Source organism: Amphibalanus amphitrite, unplaced genomic scaffold (assembly GCF_019059575.1).
Source record: "Amphibalanus amphitrite isolate SeventyFive unplaced genomic scaffold, NRLGWU_Aamphi_draft 000107F_arrow, whole genome shotgun sequence".
Taxonomy (NCBI): domain Eukaryota; kingdom Metazoa; phylum Arthropoda; class Thecostraca; order Balanomorpha; family Balanidae; genus Amphibalanus; species Amphibalanus amphitrite.
Window position 1 is genome coordinate 828,891 of NW_024881602.1, and position 20,017 is coordinate 848,907.

At 50.2% G+C, this 20,017-nt stretch overlaps 1 protein-coding gene across 2 annotated transcripts in view; it reads right to left on the bottom strand.

The window, feature by feature from the left end:
* Window positions 1–3,002: 3,002 nt before the first annotated feature.
* LOC122380825 (cysteine-rich motor neuron 1 protein-like) overlaps window positions 3,003–20,017 on the bottom strand; it is an 89,720-nt gene continuing 72,705 nt past the window's right edge. For both annotated transcript variants that reach the window (XM_043364310.1, XM_043364311.1), the window contains 10 exons: window positions 15,370–15,618; window positions 13,730–13,921; window positions 10,281–10,457; window positions 7,990–8,161; window positions 7,233–7,405; window positions 6,606–6,761; window positions 5,904–6,317; window positions 5,383–5,568; window positions 4,893–5,018; window positions 3,003–4,323 (listed from right to left, as the gene is read on the bottom strand). In XM_043364310.1, the coding sequence (XP_043220245.1) occupies window positions 4,085–4,323; window positions 4,893–5,018; window positions 5,383–5,568; window positions 5,904–6,317; window positions 6,606–6,761; window positions 7,233–7,405; window positions 7,990–8,161; window positions 10,281–10,457; window positions 13,730–13,921; window positions 15,370–15,618 (2,084 nt within the window). In that variant the 3' untranslated portion in view covers window positions 3,003–4,084. The remainder of the gene's footprint in view (window positions 4,324–4,892; window positions 5,019–5,382; window positions 5,569–5,903; window positions 6,318–6,605; window positions 6,762–7,232; window positions 7,406–7,989; window positions 8,162–10,280; window positions 10,458–13,729; window positions 13,922–15,369; window positions 15,619–20,017) is intronic.

Consider the following 20,017-nt stretch of genomic DNA (forward strand, 5'->3'; position numbering starts at 1 on the left):
CGGTCGGATGCATTCAACGTTTAAAGCAAATATGCCACTTTTAACATAGGGGTTTGAACTGAAGTAACAGTTTTGTAGCTTGAGCTGAGACGAGAACAAATCAGGAGCTTTTATGGCCCAACGATCACCCTAGCCAAATATATCGGTATCGATTTAAGGTTTGAAGACTGAAGTCATTCCCATAGATTACACTTTGTCATTCTCTTTCCGAGGAATACATTCCCTTACGGAAAAATGCTAGCCAATCAGCATTCAGCTGGTTTGAACTACGTACTATGCTTGGTAGGTATTTCTTTGAAGTAATGGCTATAGACTGCATTCCCACCGAGTACCTACCTATATACACATCTGATGTCTGATTCAGTTTGACACGGCAAAGCCTCGTGTTCTATCACGGTATGATTGCTGATGTATGCCACTAATATGATCGATAATGCATATTGCATAGGTAATGCATATTGCATCATAGAGATCTTATATACATATATATATATACATATACATATACATATACATCTTATATACATATATACATATATACTCTTATATACTATATACATCTTATATACATATACATATGTATATAAGATCTCTATGTATTGCATACCCGCGTGGGGGAGGGGGCGTTGTATAGTCACAAATCTCTCTTTTTGGTTTATGCACGAATCGGCGCGAAGCGCCGCGAAAATTGGCAAAAAAAAAAAACATTAGGCAAAACTGCTCCAAAATACGAATTTTGCAGCCCGTGTAACAAGCTTGATACCAGAAAACCTTAGGTCAGGAAAACCAAGTCAAGTAGTAAAGTCGCCTCAAAGTTTTGAGGTCCTGTCAACCGTATAACTAATTTCTTAGAAGTTGGAAATTTAGTGTAGCGTGACTGCAGAAGTGTGGGGTCGGAGCCGAAATCAGTCGGAGTTGACTGTTTTGGCCAGTTTTGGCCAGAGTCGGAGTTGAAGTCTTCGAAAATGTTCGGATTTTGACTTCGAGGTCGGATTGGTGTAAAGTCATGCTCTTGGCTGGTTAGACGAAATATATTAGGCCCGTGTTCGGCCAGTCGTGTTATACGACACACGTTGATCACGATATCCAAAATCGGCAGTTCCGCGATGACAGGTCGGATAAGAGCTGGAGATTTTGTTGGCCGAGGTGGCACGGGTAAGACCAATGCCTGTAGGCCCACACCCCATATACTGAGTATCTAAACCTCCTGGACCCTCTCAGATTCGGCACCGGCCGTTCCATCTCTTCCATCCTCATGACAGTCAAATCCTTCTCCTCCACGCCGCAACCCCCTGCTCCGGGCTGGACGGGCAACTCTATCCCATGCGGGAATGGCTCCACTGGAGCTATAGTCCTTTGCCGGGTGCAGTGAGTGCCATGGTGGGCTGGGCTGCCTGTTCAATTGGTCGGGTTCATCCCAAGTGGCTCACTGGGATGGCTGCCCCGACCAATGTCTCCCACTAATTCTTTCATACTTGCGGCTCTGAAATGGTCTCATTGGACCGAAGGGCCTAATCAAATTTCGAGTAGGATAAACAACCAGTAAAACGCCTTTTGGGGCGACCAACGGAGCGAGCGAGAGGGTGGGGTGGGCCTTGCACGTGCGAAATTGCGAGGGGATACCTCCAACAACTTGTGCACTGCACCCTTCTAACCGGTCGCTAACGATGTGCCAAATTTGAGCGCAATCGGCCGAGCCGTTCTCGAGATCTGGAAGCGGCACCGTGCACGTGCGCACGTGCAAAATGGGTCCCAAATGACTTTTGCACGGCACCCTACTAACCGGTCCCTAACCATGTATCAGATTTCAGGACAATCGGTTCAGCCGTTCTCGAGATCTGGAATCGACCCCTGCATGTGCGCACGTGCAGCAGCGCCCCAACTGTGGCACATGAATATGCATTGCCTAGTGGGTATACCTACCTACCTACATGCCAACTTTCAGCGCAATCGGCCCAGTAGTTGCCGAGATATTGAAATTGTTACAAAACTGACACCTCTTCGTTTTTCACGTGGCACGTGCATATGGGGTCACTCACATGCATCGGGAATAGTCCGATGCTTGTTAGAAGGAATGAATCTAGTGCTACCCTACACAAATTACCGCATGTAAATCGGTCAAGTGGTTGCTGAGATATAAGCCTAGCAAAAGCGTGACCACGGCATACTCAGAAATTTCCGTTAACCTACGAAAGACTACGCTCGCTTCGCTCGCTCCGTAATGAGTTTGGGGGGGACGTCCCCCTTCCATTCTGAGAGTGGGGGGGACGCGTCCCCCCCGTCCCCCCCGGTGGCGGCGCCCATGTCGACGATATTGTCATTCGAGGCCGGTTATCACGGATTTCCCGAACCAGCAAAAAGTTCGTACGATGAGACAAGTAGGCAAACAGGCAAATGTCAGACTAGAACGTAAAACCGATAAACTAGGGAATTTTATAACGAGGAGGCCGTTCAGTGACAAACGACAGAACGCCGTCTAAAATGATCGTGAAAAATCGGCGGACCTTTCTACCATTCGTGAACTCTTCTCTTTAATTGGTTGTTTGCAATTCCAAAGGTCAACAAATACCAAGGCTTAGTTGAACATTGGCTTTTGGACTGTCGTTATTAGAGTGTGATACAAAACCATGCACTCTCGTCTTGGCTGAAGTGGGAATAAGTTGCATATAAATCGTCTCGCAATTATCGTTTACGCTGGCGATCCATGAATCCATAGCTTGTAGCTCGATTTCTGGAAACACCTTCTGATCAATTTATATGAAGACCAAGGAACGGAAATATAATGACGGTGAAACATTAACAACTAAAAATGGAACGGATGCATATTATTGCATACCGTATCGATAGAAATCGTCACTCATGGATCGAAAGCGCGTAAGAACGTCTGATTATCTATTAATTGTCCCCATATAGCACCCTGTCTCATGTTTCGTATTTTGTATGGTGAAGTGTAAATGAGAGCTTCGTGTGAAAACCAAGGCTCATTCGAAAAGAATCTCGCATCCAACAACGGTACCTTGAAATTTGAATCCTTCCATATCAAACGCAGCGAGATATTGTCAAGATATTGTCTATAATCATAAATACATGGTAGCATAAGACAGCTGGTAATATGTGTCTCGATACAGCTAACACTAGTAGTGACATTTGCTCGGCAGATAAACTGAACGCACACACTCGCTGGTCGGAAGCGGGCAGCATTGGCACTGCATACACACAAGCAACTGAACGAAACCGCGACGACCGAACACTGCGGTACAGTCGCTTCTGAAAACCATCGGTGAACACCTGGTAGCACGAATCGGATCAACTCCTCTCAATACAAAACTCGCTACCGACTCCACGCAAGTCTGAGAGCTATCAGAGCACACTGAGGCGGCGGGGGCCGTGTCCGCTTCCTCCACGGCACGCCAGCGACCTTTCCTTCCGTTTCCGCCATACCGAGAACCGCGCACACATATCACAGTCAATTGTCCGATGGCGCGTCGCAGCACGGCGCGTCACTGAACAATCATTTCCCATTCACCGGGCGCCGCGAGCTCAGGGCGCCGGCCACGTGCACACTGCTGCCGCCTGGCGGCCATCACGCTAACCAACAGTTCGCTGGCTTCCCGCCAGGCAAGCGAAAACGCGATTTCGGGACGAGACGCGACGGCGAACGCGACCACTTCGCGTTGTACTGGTGAAATGATGGGGAACGTCGGCTATATACAGGTGAAATGATGGGAGCTGCCAGCTCTGGCGCTCGTGCGGCGGGGCGCCTCCACTCTCGACTCGCTCGGTCCTCTCCCCGGCCTGGCCTCGGCCCGCCGTCCTGCAGCCCTCAGAGAGCGATTCATTCGCGCTTCGGCGATTGCCACGTCATAAAACGCCAACACACCGTTGCGCTACGGATAAACTCACATGGAAATCGAGACCTAGTAAGAAGCCCTAGCCAGCCGCACGGTTCGAATACCACAAAAACACAAAACTCGCGCAAAATGCCACTAGCGTTTGTGACAGCGCTGTCTCACCACAGTTCGGATTTGCTCGGCCGGCCGGCCGGTCCACCGGTTGGTAGGGAGAGGGGGAGGGAGGGGGCGTACTACACAGCCTTCACGCCAGTCTTCTCCAGTACGTCCTGGTGGATGTCACGCCCGTTGGAAAAGCTTCTCATCACCTGCAAGTCGTTGAGGGGTTTCTTCTCTTCGGTCATCTCTTTGGGCGAGTAGCCGTTGCGGTGGCGCCGCGCGCAGTAGACCACGAGTAGTGCCAGCAGGAGCAGGGCCAGGAGGCCGATGACGGCCCAGAGAGCAATGTAGCTGGGCGTCGCCTGCTGGCCGCCTGTCGGTAACAGACAGCCCAGAGGTCAGAGGTCAGTCAGGGGTCAGAGGTCAAAGGTCGGAGGTCAGAAGTGGTTATTGGTATCACTGACAGATTCGCCTAATGAATAGCGTTCCATGGCCCTGAAATGATCTAATTAGACCGAAAGAGCCTGACCAAACAAAACAAATTAACATTGCATTCCCTGTCAAGGTTATTCTAGCTTCTGTCGAGGCTACGGAACTCTCTCAGACCTTTTCCCTCTTCACTACCTTCTTTCTCCATACCTGGCAGCCGCTCGACCCCGTGGTAGGGCGTCTGTAATACTCCCTCCCTCCCTCTCTCCCTCCCTCTCTCTCTCCCTCTCTCTCTCGTCCTCTCTCTCTCTCTCTCTCTCTCTCTCTCTCTCTCTCTCTCTCTCTCTCTCTCTCTCTCTCTCTCTCTCTCTCTCTCTCTCTCTCTCTCTCTCTCTCTCTCTCTCTCTCGTCCTCCCTCTCTCTCTCTCCGTACCTGGCTGCCGCTCCACCTCTTGCTGGGGCGGACGTTTGCGACCCTCCCTCCCTCTCCCTCCTCTCCCTCTCTCTCCGTACCTGGCTGCCGCTCGACTCCATGGTGAGCCGTCTGTGACCCGCCCTCGGGACCCCGCACCACAGTCCGGTGCGTGGCCTTGCTCACTCCACTCATCAGGTGGTAGTTACGCTTTGTGCCGCTCTCCTCTGGTGGAAGGCAAAACGGTGTTAGAAACGACAGAGCTGACACATTGTGATGATGCTGGGATACCACATGGTTTGTTCAAGTGTTTTGAAAAGGTAAAATTTACTTGCTACGGGAGGGAGGGTCGATGAAAACAGCTGTTTATCTACTATGCAACATTGCAGCTACAGAGGTAAGCAATTAAGCATGTTTATCTAAGTCATGGCTCTGGAAGTTTTCGGGCCACGACTGACATTCGATCACGCAACTACAAAGCACAACGTCATCCATGTTCTCAAAACTTCGGACCATGGACACCCTGACATTCTTATTCCTTAAGTTGAAACTACGACCCAGGACCAGCGACCGTTACCCGCCCATTCCCACCTTTACAGACGGGGCAGCACTGCCCGGCCTCCTCCACCGGATCGTCGCACTGAACGGAGCACGTTTTGCGCGTGCAGATGGTCTGTCCGTGCTGGCACACACAGCTGGTGCACGGATCCACGTCCCAGGCGTCGCCGTCAGAGATGGTGCGGTTCTTGTAGATGCAGTGAGACGATGGAGGAGGTTCTGTGGGACGGGCAGGGGGTGTTGGGGGTGAATTAGAGGAATTGAGCGTAAGCGTTGGATAAGCTTCAAGGTTCGGTGGTGGATTTTACCAGGATCCTGATTTTCCCCTAGGTTTCGTGTACTGAAAATGTCTGTGGTGGACGAATGCACAGAAGTCAACCTTACGTTCTGAATTGGTTGGCCTTGATTCCTAACAAGAAATTATCATTTCATCAGCAGCAATACTCAGTATGTAGGAATGTATTCAGCGATATTTTTGGGATTCTTTATACTTGAAATTCCTTGTTTGAAGCATAAAGTGCTGAAAATACGCGTTGAATGTCCCCTGTTCTTACCGAGGCAGACCGGGCAGCAGTGGTCCTTTTTCAGCACGGGCCGGACACAGTCCAGGGGCGGACACTTCTCGTGGAAGCAGGCCACCTCTCCGTCCCTGCAGACACAGCTCACACACGAGCCCTGCCGCCAGCTCTCCCCAGCACTACGCTCGGCGCCGGCCGCGTCCAGACACGACGCGCCTGCCACCTGGTGGTCGGTCTCGACACTGCAGGTTCCGCAGCAGCCGCCAGGCGTCCGGACGGGCTCGGCGCACGGGGCCGGCGGGCAGGACGGAGCGCTGCACAGCACGCGGCCCACGTGGCACAGACAGCGTGTGCACGAGTCGAGCTGCCACGTCTGGCCCTCCACGTACGTGCGGCCGTCCACTGACTGGCAGACGGTGACGTTCAGCAGGGCCGGGTGCTCCACGCCGTCTGAAACGGGCAGGAGGAGGTCGTCAGAGGTCAGCGAACGCCGAACGGAGGTCAGGGGTCACAGAGTGCAGGTCTGAGGTCACCGAGTGGAGGTCAGGGATCACATGCAGAGTTCAGAGGTCACCGGGCGGATGTCAAAAGTCACCTTATCGTGAGAACCAACTTCTTTAAAGGTCACATTCTCCTTATTTTTGATTTATAACTTTTTTTGCTCTCGGACAAAAGGCGTAGCGTAAGAAGATACGTTACGTACCGGTACATGTTTCGCACACGGCACACGGCACCTACCTGGGCACGTGGGGCAGCACTGTCCCTCGGCGATCTCTGGTCTCTCACAGCGCGGCACGGGACACGAGATAACTGCGCACATCTCCACCCCGCCGTGGCAGTAGCACTGACGGCAGCCGTCGTGCCACTGCTCACCCTCCTCGTACTCGCGGCCGTCTGAGGGAGAGGAGAGAGAGGGGAGAGGGGAGATCAGGTCAACACAAGGGATAGGGCAAGTGAAGCTTAGGTATATTGATATACTCTTTCCATCACCTACTATGCTTATATGGATAGCAAGCAGCAAGAAATGTGCATATCACAACTCGCCAGACTGTAAGTAACTAGATGTGTTTGTATTTGGCTTGTTTCATACGGTGAATAAACTAATGGTTCCAATCTCAAATGATATTGAGCTCCAGTCTCTATGGTCAAAGTCATATATTTAACTGACTAAAGCAGCAAATCAAATGTACCATAGACTGGGACAAGTTCAGAACTCCAGTCCGCATTTCCTTTACAAATATTAGTCCCAATCTACCTAACAATGAAACCTCAATACCATGTTGCTCCAGCTATTCACTGTGACGCTAGGCTATTGAGGACACGGGGCTCCGCAGACTGGGAACGGGGGGGGGAAGGCGCACTCACCCTGGGTCACGCAGTGCAGGTCACCGGCCGACCCGGGGTCAGAGGTCACGTCCTCGTCAACAGTCGGCTCCGAGCGGCACTTGCAGATCGGGCACGCCCGGTCGTTGGTCTCAAACCCGAACGGACACGTCTTGTTGCAGTCCTTCAGCTTACGGCACTTTTTGCACTTGCACCTGCCGGAAGAAGGGCTCGGGTCAGGGCGTACGAACGGAAAAGTCCATTCACAAACGACCCGTAAATTAGTGTTCCGGTCCGAGGCTCTGACTTTGAATATGGCAATGCGTCAGACGGTCATGTCAAAGAATGAATGTTTGTCTAATTAGTAGAGGAGATATATTGCATAGTGTGATAGACAGGCGAATGAGAGCCAATCAGTGAGTGACAACCGAGATAGGATGAATACAGAGAATAACTAGTTAGTAGCAGCTCCAAATGGTCCTGGGAACGATCCACTCGCTGGAACACAGCTGTCCGACTACTGACTGGCATATCGGTGGTTTTGAAATCTCTGATAGCTGTGTGACCGAAGAATGAGGAATCCAAGTGGAGAATGACGTATATTGCATACGTGACGATTAGTTTCGAAAGCAGTGTGTCACCTAAATATGTGGTAAGCTCAGCCGTCACTAAGACGTATATAAAAAAACTGGTTACTGATTTACTATTGAAAAAGACTCATATGTAAGGCCAGAATTCTTAAGATTAAAACAACATTACTCCCCCTCTAGATAATCCCCCTGTCGAGTGTCGATCTCACCTCTCACAACCGTCCTCATCAACTTTGAAGCCGTGTGGGCAGGCCTTCTTACAGGTGGCCATACTGCGGCACCCCTGGACACTATGTTCCACCTCGTCAGCCGTGAGACACTCGCAGAGGGGCGTGCCGTCGCGAGACGTCCGGTAGCCGTGCTGACACATGACGTCACACTCTGCCGGAAATGACGTCATCACAGGCGATTAGTGAGGTGATAAGAGGAGGGGCTCATGGTGGGTGCGGTGGCCAGGGTGGCCAGCATTCTACGGATGGTGACGTCACGTGAGTCAACAATCAAATGCAGTTTTGGGATTCTGCGAGCTCGTTAAAAAGCTATTAGCAGCAATAGGAGCTGATGATGTGACATCATGTGATGAGCGACTAGGCTGATGTAATAATGAATTGATGCCGAGAACTCATCCAGCTGGTCCCAGCTCTGGGAACGTAACAGACGGGCACGGTCAGGCGCCGAGAGCACTTGAGCTCGACTTCTGACTGGCAACAGAGCTTGCAACCGAACTGGCAGCACGACTGGCAACTCGAGCTGCAAGCCTGAGAGCTGGCAGCTGGGAGCAGGCGGCAGCGATGGCAGTGGAGCTGAGAACTATGCATACATCAGGATGGGAAGGTCAGTATAGGATGGGAGAGAGAAACCAAAGCCTGACCTGAGGTCTGAGAGCGAGCAGCCGCAAAATTAAGCATGCAGCGAGAAGGTAACCGAATCGTCTCATCACCATATGTGTGGGACCGTTCGAATACCACAGGGCGCACATAACACGAGATAAACAAAAACATACCACGCCTCCCAGATCAACAAAGCCTGGGAATGACATTTGGTTGCGGGGGGTCTCTGCAATAGCGCATGAGAAAAACATGCCGGATGGGAGAGACTGATGTGGTATTTGTTCTCAGCCAATGCCCCCCCCCCCCTCCCTCTAGTCTAGCAGGGACCAGGCGCCAATCTTGCCTATAAAGTGCCGTACTTTCCTAAAATAAGGGACGGCATTTGATAACGTAAATGCATAATTGATACCGGTTTTGGGAAATGCGTATCCAATCCCAGTGACAACGAATTACTTCCATGGAATGTCAATCAACGTTTAAATGAAAAATGTAAAAACCATTTTGTATTTCAATTAGTTGAATTTCAGCCAGTGCTATCTAATCAAACCTTATCGACACATGAATAAAAATGAGTCCAGGTGCTGGTAAAAGAATGCCGGAACTGGTTCTCCCAGGCCAGATCAGAACACCTGGTAAACCTTTGACGAGTTCATGGGGTACACCAGAGTGGACGAGCGTAGCCAGCAAGGGTAGTTCGTCACGCAGCCAACAGATGGCAGCACGGGTAGCTCGGGATCAGTGCTTCGCTATGACAGCCCTAATGAAAACAGATGGCTTGCGATGACTGTCCAGCGTTGTGCGGGTGCGGAGCAACGAGCCTGGTATTAGCAAAGAGGGCATTGAAAACGCTCGAAAACACTGGACAAATTATTGCGACTAATTTAGACATTCGCTCACGATGGATCAATCAGCTATTCTGTGCGTAATAATTTATATCTTACATAAATCAAATGCGACAGAAATGCACGTGGAACCCAGCAGCTCTGAGCCCTACCTTTCCTAGCACACATCATCAGCCCAGCTCAGGTCATCGACACCCGACACCACACCCGTGACCCGTGACCGGTCTCAGAGCTCGTCCCAGTGGGCCCCGACGGACGGCCCGAGTCCCGGGGGTGTATCGGTCGGCGTGCCGATCCCTGGGGTCACTGAGGTCATTATCTGGCGGCTCTCAGCCAGCCGGGCGCGCCGGGTGGGGCGATACCACAGCGGTGGCAGGCAGACAGAGCTGTAGGTTGCCAGCCGGTGATAGAGACAGGCGGGCAGCCGGGCCTATCATGAGATTTGGCACGGGAGATTTAACTTGAGATGGATCGAACTAATGCGGAGAGAAAGGAGAGTGGATGTCACAAGATAAAATTTCAAGTTACAAAATAATCCAATCTCTTTCCATATTTTATCCAATTAGAAGAAGCCAAGGGCCTCGATAAGTATCACATCCACTTTTACCCTCCACATCACAGTCATGTTTACGACGTATGGCATCGTTCACATGGAGATTTTAATCCTAGCATCATGTGAGACGCTTGTAACCTTGGTTCAAATCTAGATGTAGGTTGTTACCCAAAGCAACGTAAAAAATCTCTCACAACGATTAACGAATTTATTACGTCCTACCACCGTTCAAAGGCTACTCTCAGCAGTGCAGCAGCCCCAGGTCTCATTCTTACCATCGCAGACGGCACAGCAGCGTCCGGGCACTCGGCGCGGGTTACGGCAGCTGATGTGGCACATTTCGGAGACACAGCGCGGCTGACCGGCCGCCTCGCACGAGCACGTGGTACAGTCGTCCTCGAGCCATTGTTCGCTCACGTTGTGGTGCTCACCGGAGGGGGAGAGGCAGCCGTCTGTGGGGGGAGGGAAGGGGGGTCAGCCGGGTCATATGACAGATCACGCCCGTCTGTGGGGGGGGGGGGGAAGAGGTCAGTCGGGTCATATGACTGGTCACGCCTGTCTGTCTATGGGAGGGGGTCAGACGGGTCACATGACAGGCGATCAGACACGTTCAGCTGATGATAACGGGAGGGTACGTGATGGGTCAGTTACACCCCAGGCCTGTCTTCTGGGGATCCCCGGATCGGTACGTGATGGGTCAGTCTGATCGCACAACAGGTCATCCAGGTCACGTCCGTCTTGTCTGGGGTCACAGGAAGTCACATACTAGGTCTGACGGAAGACTTACTGTGTGGAACGGCGATAGGTAAGCGTCGACAAATGAGGTTGCCTTTATTGGGATAATTACTAATTAGGATATAGGTACCAGAAAGCTGCAAGAACAGACGAATCGGTGACATCCTCGCCTTCAAATGCACGCTTTGCCGGTTGCGGCTTTGCCGTTTGCACATGGCAACGCTTGAATGAAATAAGCCTTTTTTAACCGGAGATAAAACAAAAATTCGCCGCGACGGAACATGTTTGATGCACACATGATCATGTCCGGCAAATGAACTTCCTCACGTTGTTTCGCAAATGAAACAACAGGATCAAATGAAATTCCGAGGTACCGGTGCCTTATTGATCACATTGCAATTAACTTCCCTCTAAAGACATCTATCTAGTCGATGATTTACTAATGTCGCAACCACGCTGAGCGACCTTGTCAATCTGCAGTCGAGATTCCCGGACAGAAATCCCGCCGCGTTCCAAGATGTTGGAACAGCAGCTGCACCAATGTTGCGGAGTTGATACGGAATAACAAACAGGGGCGGTGCAGGATGGGACAGGACGTATTGCCGTCTTTGGACCGCGGCCCCACACGCCTGCCATGTGGGGCATTTGGAGGTGGTGTACCATCCCAGTCACGCTACTGTGCATGACTGGCGAGTGGGATGAGAGGAAGGAGGTCGATGGGAAGGAAGAAGGTCAAATAAGGGCGAACGGAGGAGTGAACGTCGCAAAAGCGGAATTAGGTGGCACGTGAGAGGCTGGATGAGAGGAGGTCATAAAGGGCCATGGGAGGGTCAGGGAATATTGCTGCCAGGATATGGTTTGTCGTTATTAAAAATGACGCCGAATAAAAGAGCGTTTCATTCGAGACGGTCACGAAGAAAAAGTCGCAAACAATGTCCATATGACAACCCTCTCTTCATAAAACGAGACCAGCACGTCTCCGGGATTCCGTCACCCCTCCCAGGCCAGACATCCTGTCCCTGACACAGCCAATCTCACTCATGGCTCCCGTCCGCGATGAGCGCCCTCGTTCACCGGTACGGCACAAGGCATTCGGCCAGCAATCGGCGGCAAGCCCGGCGCAGCCAGAGCGCCACTTTGGCCACCGCCGTCCAGCGCGCCACTTTGCGCGATTGCCCGCCCGGTCATCTGCACCTCACACGGACCGCCCGGGTCGCCGGGGTCAACAGAGGTCAGCAGCTCCGCGGTGGCGACGAATGGGGTGTCGGACGGCCGCTCTGAGGGAATTTGTCCGAGAGAACGCGATCCGACAGACTATTGTAATATTGTATGGCCCTGAGTTGGGTACGACTTGTGAGGCGGATTTGCGGCAACGATCCAGATGAGATGGGAAACACTGGAGGTCTGTGGGCAGCGCAATGCAGCGCGGAGCCTTTTTTACGCCGGTATATCGTAGATGTGATCACAATGTCTCATCAAGGAGATGGGTGTAATCATGGTATTGGCAGAGTGATACAACAGCATTGATTGATAGCATGCTAAAAAAAGGCGAGCGTCTCATCCACGGGAGAAAAAAAACTTGAAACTGACGAAGCGAGGGGTGGCTACATGCTACACGCAGAAAGTCCTGAGGATGAATCAGGTAAGTAACGGTCTTATGTTGGACTGGTCATACGGAAGGTCGGTAGCCTAATCAAAGCAAAACAATGTGTTACTTATTCATGCCGCCCTGGAGGTCGAACCTTGACCTTGACGATCAAGGTAATGCCGGTTGTTAGCTCGTCAGGTCAACCCGAGGTCAAACCGATTGAATGACAGTGGTCGGGTCAAAGGCCTGCACGCGAATGTTGGTTGTGACGCCTTCCCGACACAGCTGTTTGGTGATCGCGTTCATGGCGGCGCACCCGGTCACCCGTGACTAACGCCCGCATCTGTTGACACTTAGTCACTGCTGGGCACCAGAGGCCAGGCCAGCCGCCGAGGTAGGGGGTTAGGGGGGAGGGGGGGGGTTGATGTCTGTCAGTCGGGCTCGTCACGGCACGGTCCACGTTGCATTGACCAATAGAGGCGCATTTAGCGTACGAAAGTTCAAAAGCTATTTCCATTTAATATTTCGAAAAATAAGTTAGTGTCACTACAAACGTACGTAAATGTCTTCAAAGAACAAATCAATTAAAAATATAATATACGCTTATCTTTTTTCTAGCATTCTCAATTTTGATTTCGCTTTACGTACAGCCGCAATTTTTCTTAGAGATTCGTCTTTATGCAAAATATTTTGAAAAGGCGACATCCATCTGTAAAACCTTGTTCCGATGTGTCTGTTCCTCACTGGTCAGTGGGAATGTTTCCTGGTAGATGGATTGGACAGTTTCACCAAAGCACCAACCACTGAACACTGAAAGGCTTTTTACTCATCAGCTCAGCGTCTAAAGCCACAGCTACCGACGGACTTCGAACGCGGCACAAACACATGTTCTGTCTTGTTTTGACGTCTGTGTCTGCGTAGGAAACACATCGCACAGAAACTTTCCCGGAAAAACAATGTCATTTCGTTCCATCAAATTGATGGTACGGAAGCAGACGATTGACATCATATAGACATCGACTCGGCAATCTGCATTTTACGGGGTTTCCATAGGTTTGTTTTTGTTACAGGGATTATGATCAGCAAATATCCCTTCTTTGAGAATATGTAGAAACGTCGACAGCAAAAAAAAATCAAACCGGCAGCATACACTGACTCGTCGAAAAGTATGCCTAATTATCACCGATAACTTAAATTCCTGGAAGAGCTCATGGAAATCGTAACTTTTTACTGATGGTTCAACGCCTATTCTTTGCATCCCACCGTCCCCGTGCCCTCTACTCAACTTTCCGTCCCTCACTCCCTGCATTCCCATCTCATCTCTACCCCCTCTTTCCCTTCTTTCCCTTACTCACTCCCTCAGACCCATGTTCCTCTACCTCCACGCCTGCCCGAACTCACCGACACAGCGTGGACAGCACTGGTCCGGATCGTGGGTAGTTTTGGCGCAGTGCGCCACCGGCGGACACTCGGCCGACTGACAGAACGTCAGGCCGTTCTTGCACTGGCAGCTCGTGCAGAGGTTCGATTGCCACCGCTCGCCGGCACCGTACTCACGGCCCTCGTGGGTGCAGCTCAGGTTCGCCTGAGAAACTGGAACGGGGAGACGGTCAGACGCGGGATAGGATAGTTAGCATTCATCGTTCAAACGAGTGTTCATACGAGTACAGATACGAGTTCTAACGATTCACTGTTCAAACGAGTGGTGTCGAGTGTCCTGCTAAGGCACGCAAGCCAAATATTAACATTTCGGGTTTTAGTTGGATGAGAGAAATATGTGATACGGATTAACCGTGTCATAAAGCATACACCTACTCATTCTTGATTAATATTTCGGACGACTAAATATTTTGCAATGTGTTAAATCAATTAAAGAATGCAGCTGGCCCATGCTCCAAAAATGGATGAAACGATCTCGTTGTTTGTGAAAAGCTTATATTATTCTTACGTCACTTTGAAGTTTGAAGACCTAATTGAGGTCACGTTTGTGTTGTGTTTATTTATAACAGCTTTACGCCGATTCATTAAAAAAAGTTTAACATGACAGCCGACGACTACACTGTGCCCGACCTTTTATAATAATTCATCAAACAATACCTACTACGCAGTCTAAAAGCCGTATCGGAAATTCCAGCGGTAAAAGAAAGCGTGCGTGACCGGCACCGCCCATTCCCACGCACAGTAGTCATGTTTTATTCTATTCCTGGGCCATTAGCAGTATCACAAAATCAGGGTGGGAAAGAGATTCCTGCGTAAGATCCCTGTCAAAGTCTCTGGTCAGTCGATCGACAACTACCATCTACAGACTGCCGGGATAAATTTACGAGGCTCTGCCCCGCCTCGATCATATCGGTCATACCAGTGGGAATGTGCGGTCACTATGGTATGACGTCAGAGTGATATGACGTCACGTGGAGTTGGGAGACTGAATTTTCAGTCGTTGCACGTGCGTCATGAATGTCTCCAAAAGCCATGCGGAGCAGATGTCCCGTTGATGGTGATTGAACCTAAAGCTGGTCTAAGGCACTGGCGGTGAACGGCTGCCTTGAAGCGTCAACTGAGCGTTAAATATTTGCTAGAAGCTGTCGCTCCGTTGAGTCGCGATTTTACAGACGTGGCAAGCTTTGTCTGAGACGGTTTTATTTGATAAAACCGGACCAGTTTATAGCATAATGGACGGAATGGGTTATAGCACAGCGGTTATTCGTTCGTCAGAGAAGAGTTACCTAACGCTACTATGCTAACATAAAGCGCAGATGCCACTATGCCTAAAAAGAAAGGCAAGCTCAATAATCTTTATGAGCGGTGTTCTAACAAAACAACGAATGCGATTGATCAAATGCCGATTTATCTAGCTAACGTTCGCATGCAACCGCAGCCCATCACAAATTACTAAGAGCAAAAACGATTCAGCATGTCCATCTCGTGATCTCCCGTCTGCCGTTTCCGATAAACAAAGCGATCGTTCAATCCGCGTGTGGTGTGTCCTGCGGGGAGGGTTCAGTGCCGTCGGTACGTGTCAGTCTCGCGGCGTTGCGCACCTGTGGCCTTGCATTCCCAGGTGTTGCAGCAGAAGCCGGGCTTGTGGCGACCCTTGGTGAGCTGCGAGAGCTCGTGGCCCTCGGGGCAGGTCGGAGGCCGGGGGCACGACTCCAGGTCGCAGAGGCAGATGCCGGCCGGCGGACAGCACTCGGCCTGCTCCGAGGATACCGTCTTCAGCACAGAGTCGGACGGGCAGGAGCTCACCCCCGGGTCGCAGTGCACACCCGGGCAGCTGGGCTCGGAGGCGGCTGGCGACAAAAGAGAAAAGAAGTCAGAGAGGGTCATCTGTGAGTTGGGTTTGCAAGAGCTGTGGATGAATAAGGACTGGGACGGCTGTGGACGAATAACATAGGCGGTTAACGACAGTTAACAGCAAATTTAACACCTAAAAAGGTTCAGACGCAAGTATGAATTACTTTCATCGTCATGACTTATATTAATATTAAAATAGCAGTTACTCGACAAAAATATTAATGTAACAAAATGCAAGACACTGGCTACAACTGCTTCCGTATACACCACACACAAAGTGAGGAAACTCAGAGCGCTCTGAATGCCATTGCTGTTGCAAGTTGTAACGGCACTCGGAGTACGTGATCGTCGGCACTGGGCCGACCGGCAAAATACACAGAGCTTGTTCCATGTCAGTTCACAACAGCGCTGAACACGCGTGTCATCATGGACCGTACACAAACAGCCGAAGGCGTTTTGACGAATGGCGCCTCGCCGCCACACTATGCCACCCTTTCAGGCGGCGGCGGCGGCCGTAATTGCTATATCAATCACAGTGGGTCCAAACAATCGCACGAAATAGCAAACAGCCGGGGGACGTGCTCCGAAATGAGCGCGCCATTTTAGCACCGGGCCATTTTAATTACGCGTGCATTTGTTCGCGGCACGACGTCACAACAAACCCCACACGCGCCGCGGTTGGGCGGCAGTTTTTTGTGTTGGTCGGCACTGGTCAAGGCGGTCGGCGGCGCTGGACGGCGTCCTTCGGCGCAGCACCGGCCGAGTCAATTAATTAACCGGCCCCGTGTAAACAGCAGGCCGCCGCCGCCGTGCACACCGCCGCGGTACACCTCCATGGCGCGGGCGGGCCATAATTCAGACACCCGTCCCCTCTGTCGTCCCCGACCGCAGCGGCAGCCCGACGGACAGCCCCCCGCCGAGCCGTCAGTGGGTGCGACTGTGTGCCTGTCGTGACACGGCGACCAGTGTCACCATCAGTGTCAGATGGGTGTCGCGAGGAGTCAGCCCGGCAAGCAGGCCGAGTTTTTACGGTCTGTCCCCGTTAAAGCCACCACGGGGGACGAGGAAGCTGCTGTGACCGCAGTGCGCGACAGCTCGGCCCAGCCTTAGTGCTGAGGTCAGCTACATTAGTCGCCAGTCCATCTAAAAGACTGAACAGCTCAAGTGCTGAGGTCAGCTACATGAGTCGCCAGTCCATCTAAAAGACTGAACAGCTCAATGGCTATAACATATACTGCAGCTTTCATGAATTTGCGTTATACGAAGAAAGTTGAGCATTCGGTTTAAAGTAAGCAGAACCAACTCGGTGATTCGATCCCTTTCCGTCTGTCATGTGACAGATCTTCAGATATTAGGTATTGTATTGCCCGTTTCCAACTGACAGTCCAGGGACTGCAATTGCATCTGTCCTCTGCTCTTGCTCGAACAGAGATGCATTAACCGTACCAACAGTCCGGGCTTGAAACAGTTAGCTAATCACACGTCACAGCAGTTAGGCCTGACGAAGGGAGTGTCTGCAGGCCCACACCCCGACCAGGACCGTTATACAGTCGAGTCGGCTCGACCGCTGCAGTCCCAGCGTTCGTGGCACGAGTGGCAATTTAGCTGGCAGAGAGCTCTCGACACAAACGGCACATCTGCGCCACAGTTGCCACGTCAGCGACAGAGGCGAAAGCGGCGAGCTACCGGTGCTCAGTTGCAGTGAGTTAAATGGGGAATCAACCGAGAGCTTTCCGTGGAAATGCCCGGATAATTAGACAAACGCGAGATTCAGCAAGGAAGAGATTAAGAACCTGGATGGAGGGGGTTGAATTATTCAGGGCTCGCTGTCGGGTAATTGAGTACATCAGACGTCCTATGAAGTTCATCGGGGTGAAACCGCTTAACAATTCATTTCACACGGCAGTCGTTATTCGGAAGACAAAATGAAAATGCCTGCAAACCTTCCACATGGAACACTGCACGGTTAGCGCTGCCGAAATAGCTGCAATACCCTTCGCGGCGCCACACTACCATTCGTTCACAATATTATTTTCATTAGAAGGATGAATAACCTGTTGCTCATTTCTATCAGAAATAGAAAAAATAAACCAATATATATTCGGGCGTGGCCCTTCTTCAGTGGTACCACTGAAGAAGGGCCACGCCCGAATATATATTGGTTTATTTTTTCTATTTCTGATAGAAATGAGCAACAGGTTATTCATCCTTCTAATAATCTTATTAACAATGCTCAGCTCAACGTTCAAATACCTGAAATATTATTTTCGTAATAATTCCCAGACAATCTCATTTTCATTTAGCACTTTTCTGTGGCACTCGCTCTAGATGGAGATACATGGAACCAAACTAACAAGCGGGCTGGGCCTAATGGGTACCGCGCATGCCGGCCGCGCCGCTCCTATTTCATTTACCACGGACGCCTCTCCGACGAGGCTAATTGTGTTTCTGATACAGAGAGCAGGACGGGAGGCTGGTGGACCGGAATCAGTGGAAAGGTCCCACGATAGGGCGGCTAATGTTACCATTATGGGCGCCCTCTACCACGAATGTTACGTATCAGATGGCGTTATGGGTATAGACTGAATATCCAATTGTCAATATCCGTGAATAAGGTTAGTGCTTTAGCGATAATCATTCTATAGTGACATGCGATATTCTACATTGACATGCGATGTAACGGGGAAATGCGTCCCATAACAAGTATCATTGCATTTTTGATCGGGTCACCCTTGTGGTTAACATGAAGAAGACATGATACTAATACCATGCTCAGTTGTCTGTTTATTCATGTAGCATGGGTATTCGTAAATTAAACATGTACGACATCGCTACGGGTGGCATGCACTGTTCGTATTTTTCGATTATTTACGAGTGCGTGATTCTGGCTGGTCTGAATGTTACTGCAAGCTATGCAAATGGATATTCAGAAAATATCTTTCCAAGATAGGTTTATCGCATTACGCATCCGAAGCAACCAAAAGTTTACTTGCAATTATGTACAAACGCTTTGAAGAGCCATTCACCAATTTGATCAACTTGGGTCCTGCTTAATGTCGGTAAGGTAATGTATCTTTCCCATAAACATGCATGTTTTATAAACATTCCTAGATCATTTTATCATAAAATGCCCATGCATCGGAACATGGCGCACGTAAACATACGTGCATTACATCGGTACAGCTCAGACTGCCTGACAGATTTCAGTGCTAGCAAAGAAACAGCAGCCTCCGACGTTAGAAAACACTGAACTTTAGAGAGCAAATCTGGACAGATCTGCGAGCCGATCAGCAACGCAGATCATCATTATTGCAGCCGAAAACAGGCTTTTATCATCATACAGAGCATCGGTTCAGCTCGCTAGAGATATCTCTTTCAAATTGAGAGGGATCGGACTGGATATATCATCGTCCAGCTGCAGATGTCCCTATACGTCTTATACGTCTGGAAGCATGGACACCGCAATAATTTGTTTAATGAGACGTGAACAGAACGAGCTTGAAACGACGATGGATCGCTTGACTTCCGCTTCCAATTCTTTGTTTTGCAGAAGGCCGAAGCCAGCTATTGTTATTAAAGGGACTATCCCACCTTCTAAAATGTTGTTAAAACCAGTTAAATTGTGCCCGACTTTATAGATTGGATGACCAGTAACACGGTTCTGGCATTTATTTTTCATTAAACATCTTAGGCTTCCCATATTCCAAACACAAACTTTCAAATATGTGACGTCACAGCCCAAAATTACCTCCTTCCCCAGGTCACATTACTGTCATAAAGCTGATTCTTTTTACTCTGTAGGCACCACAACAAAGTTCAGACCAAGTTTTAAGCGATTTTTCAACGAACAAACCCATTTAAATCAGAATGACTAAACGAGGTGACGTCACACTAACGGTCGCTCCATGTTAAAGATAGGGCCTTGTACAAGGCCCATTTTCAAATGAAGGGAACGAATTTCTTCAACACCAAGAGGCCGCGGGGGTTGCAACCTAGATAGATAGTGGTTTCTGAACCTCGCCGCAAACTTGGCTATCTCAACTCAAACCCCATGTTAAAGGTGGGATAGTCCCTTTAAGTGGCTGTTGATTTTTATTATATTGGTCCGGGAAATGCTGCCCCGAAATTCCTATCCACCCTTGTTCTGCTCTCTCATCAGCCCGCAATACCGTTCGCGAAGTGTATGCATATTGCATACGCATAGATCATAAAAATGAAATTGCTCGAATAGCAAACGTACACAGAAACAACTAAACTCAAATGGAATAATAGGTCAGGTGAAGTTCACAGTTGTCCATGGTAATGGCTACTGTTATTGATGGCACTCCTGCGCCTACCACTGCAGTCGGCGCCATCGATATCTCGCAAATATCGGAGGCTCGATGTTAGCACTGA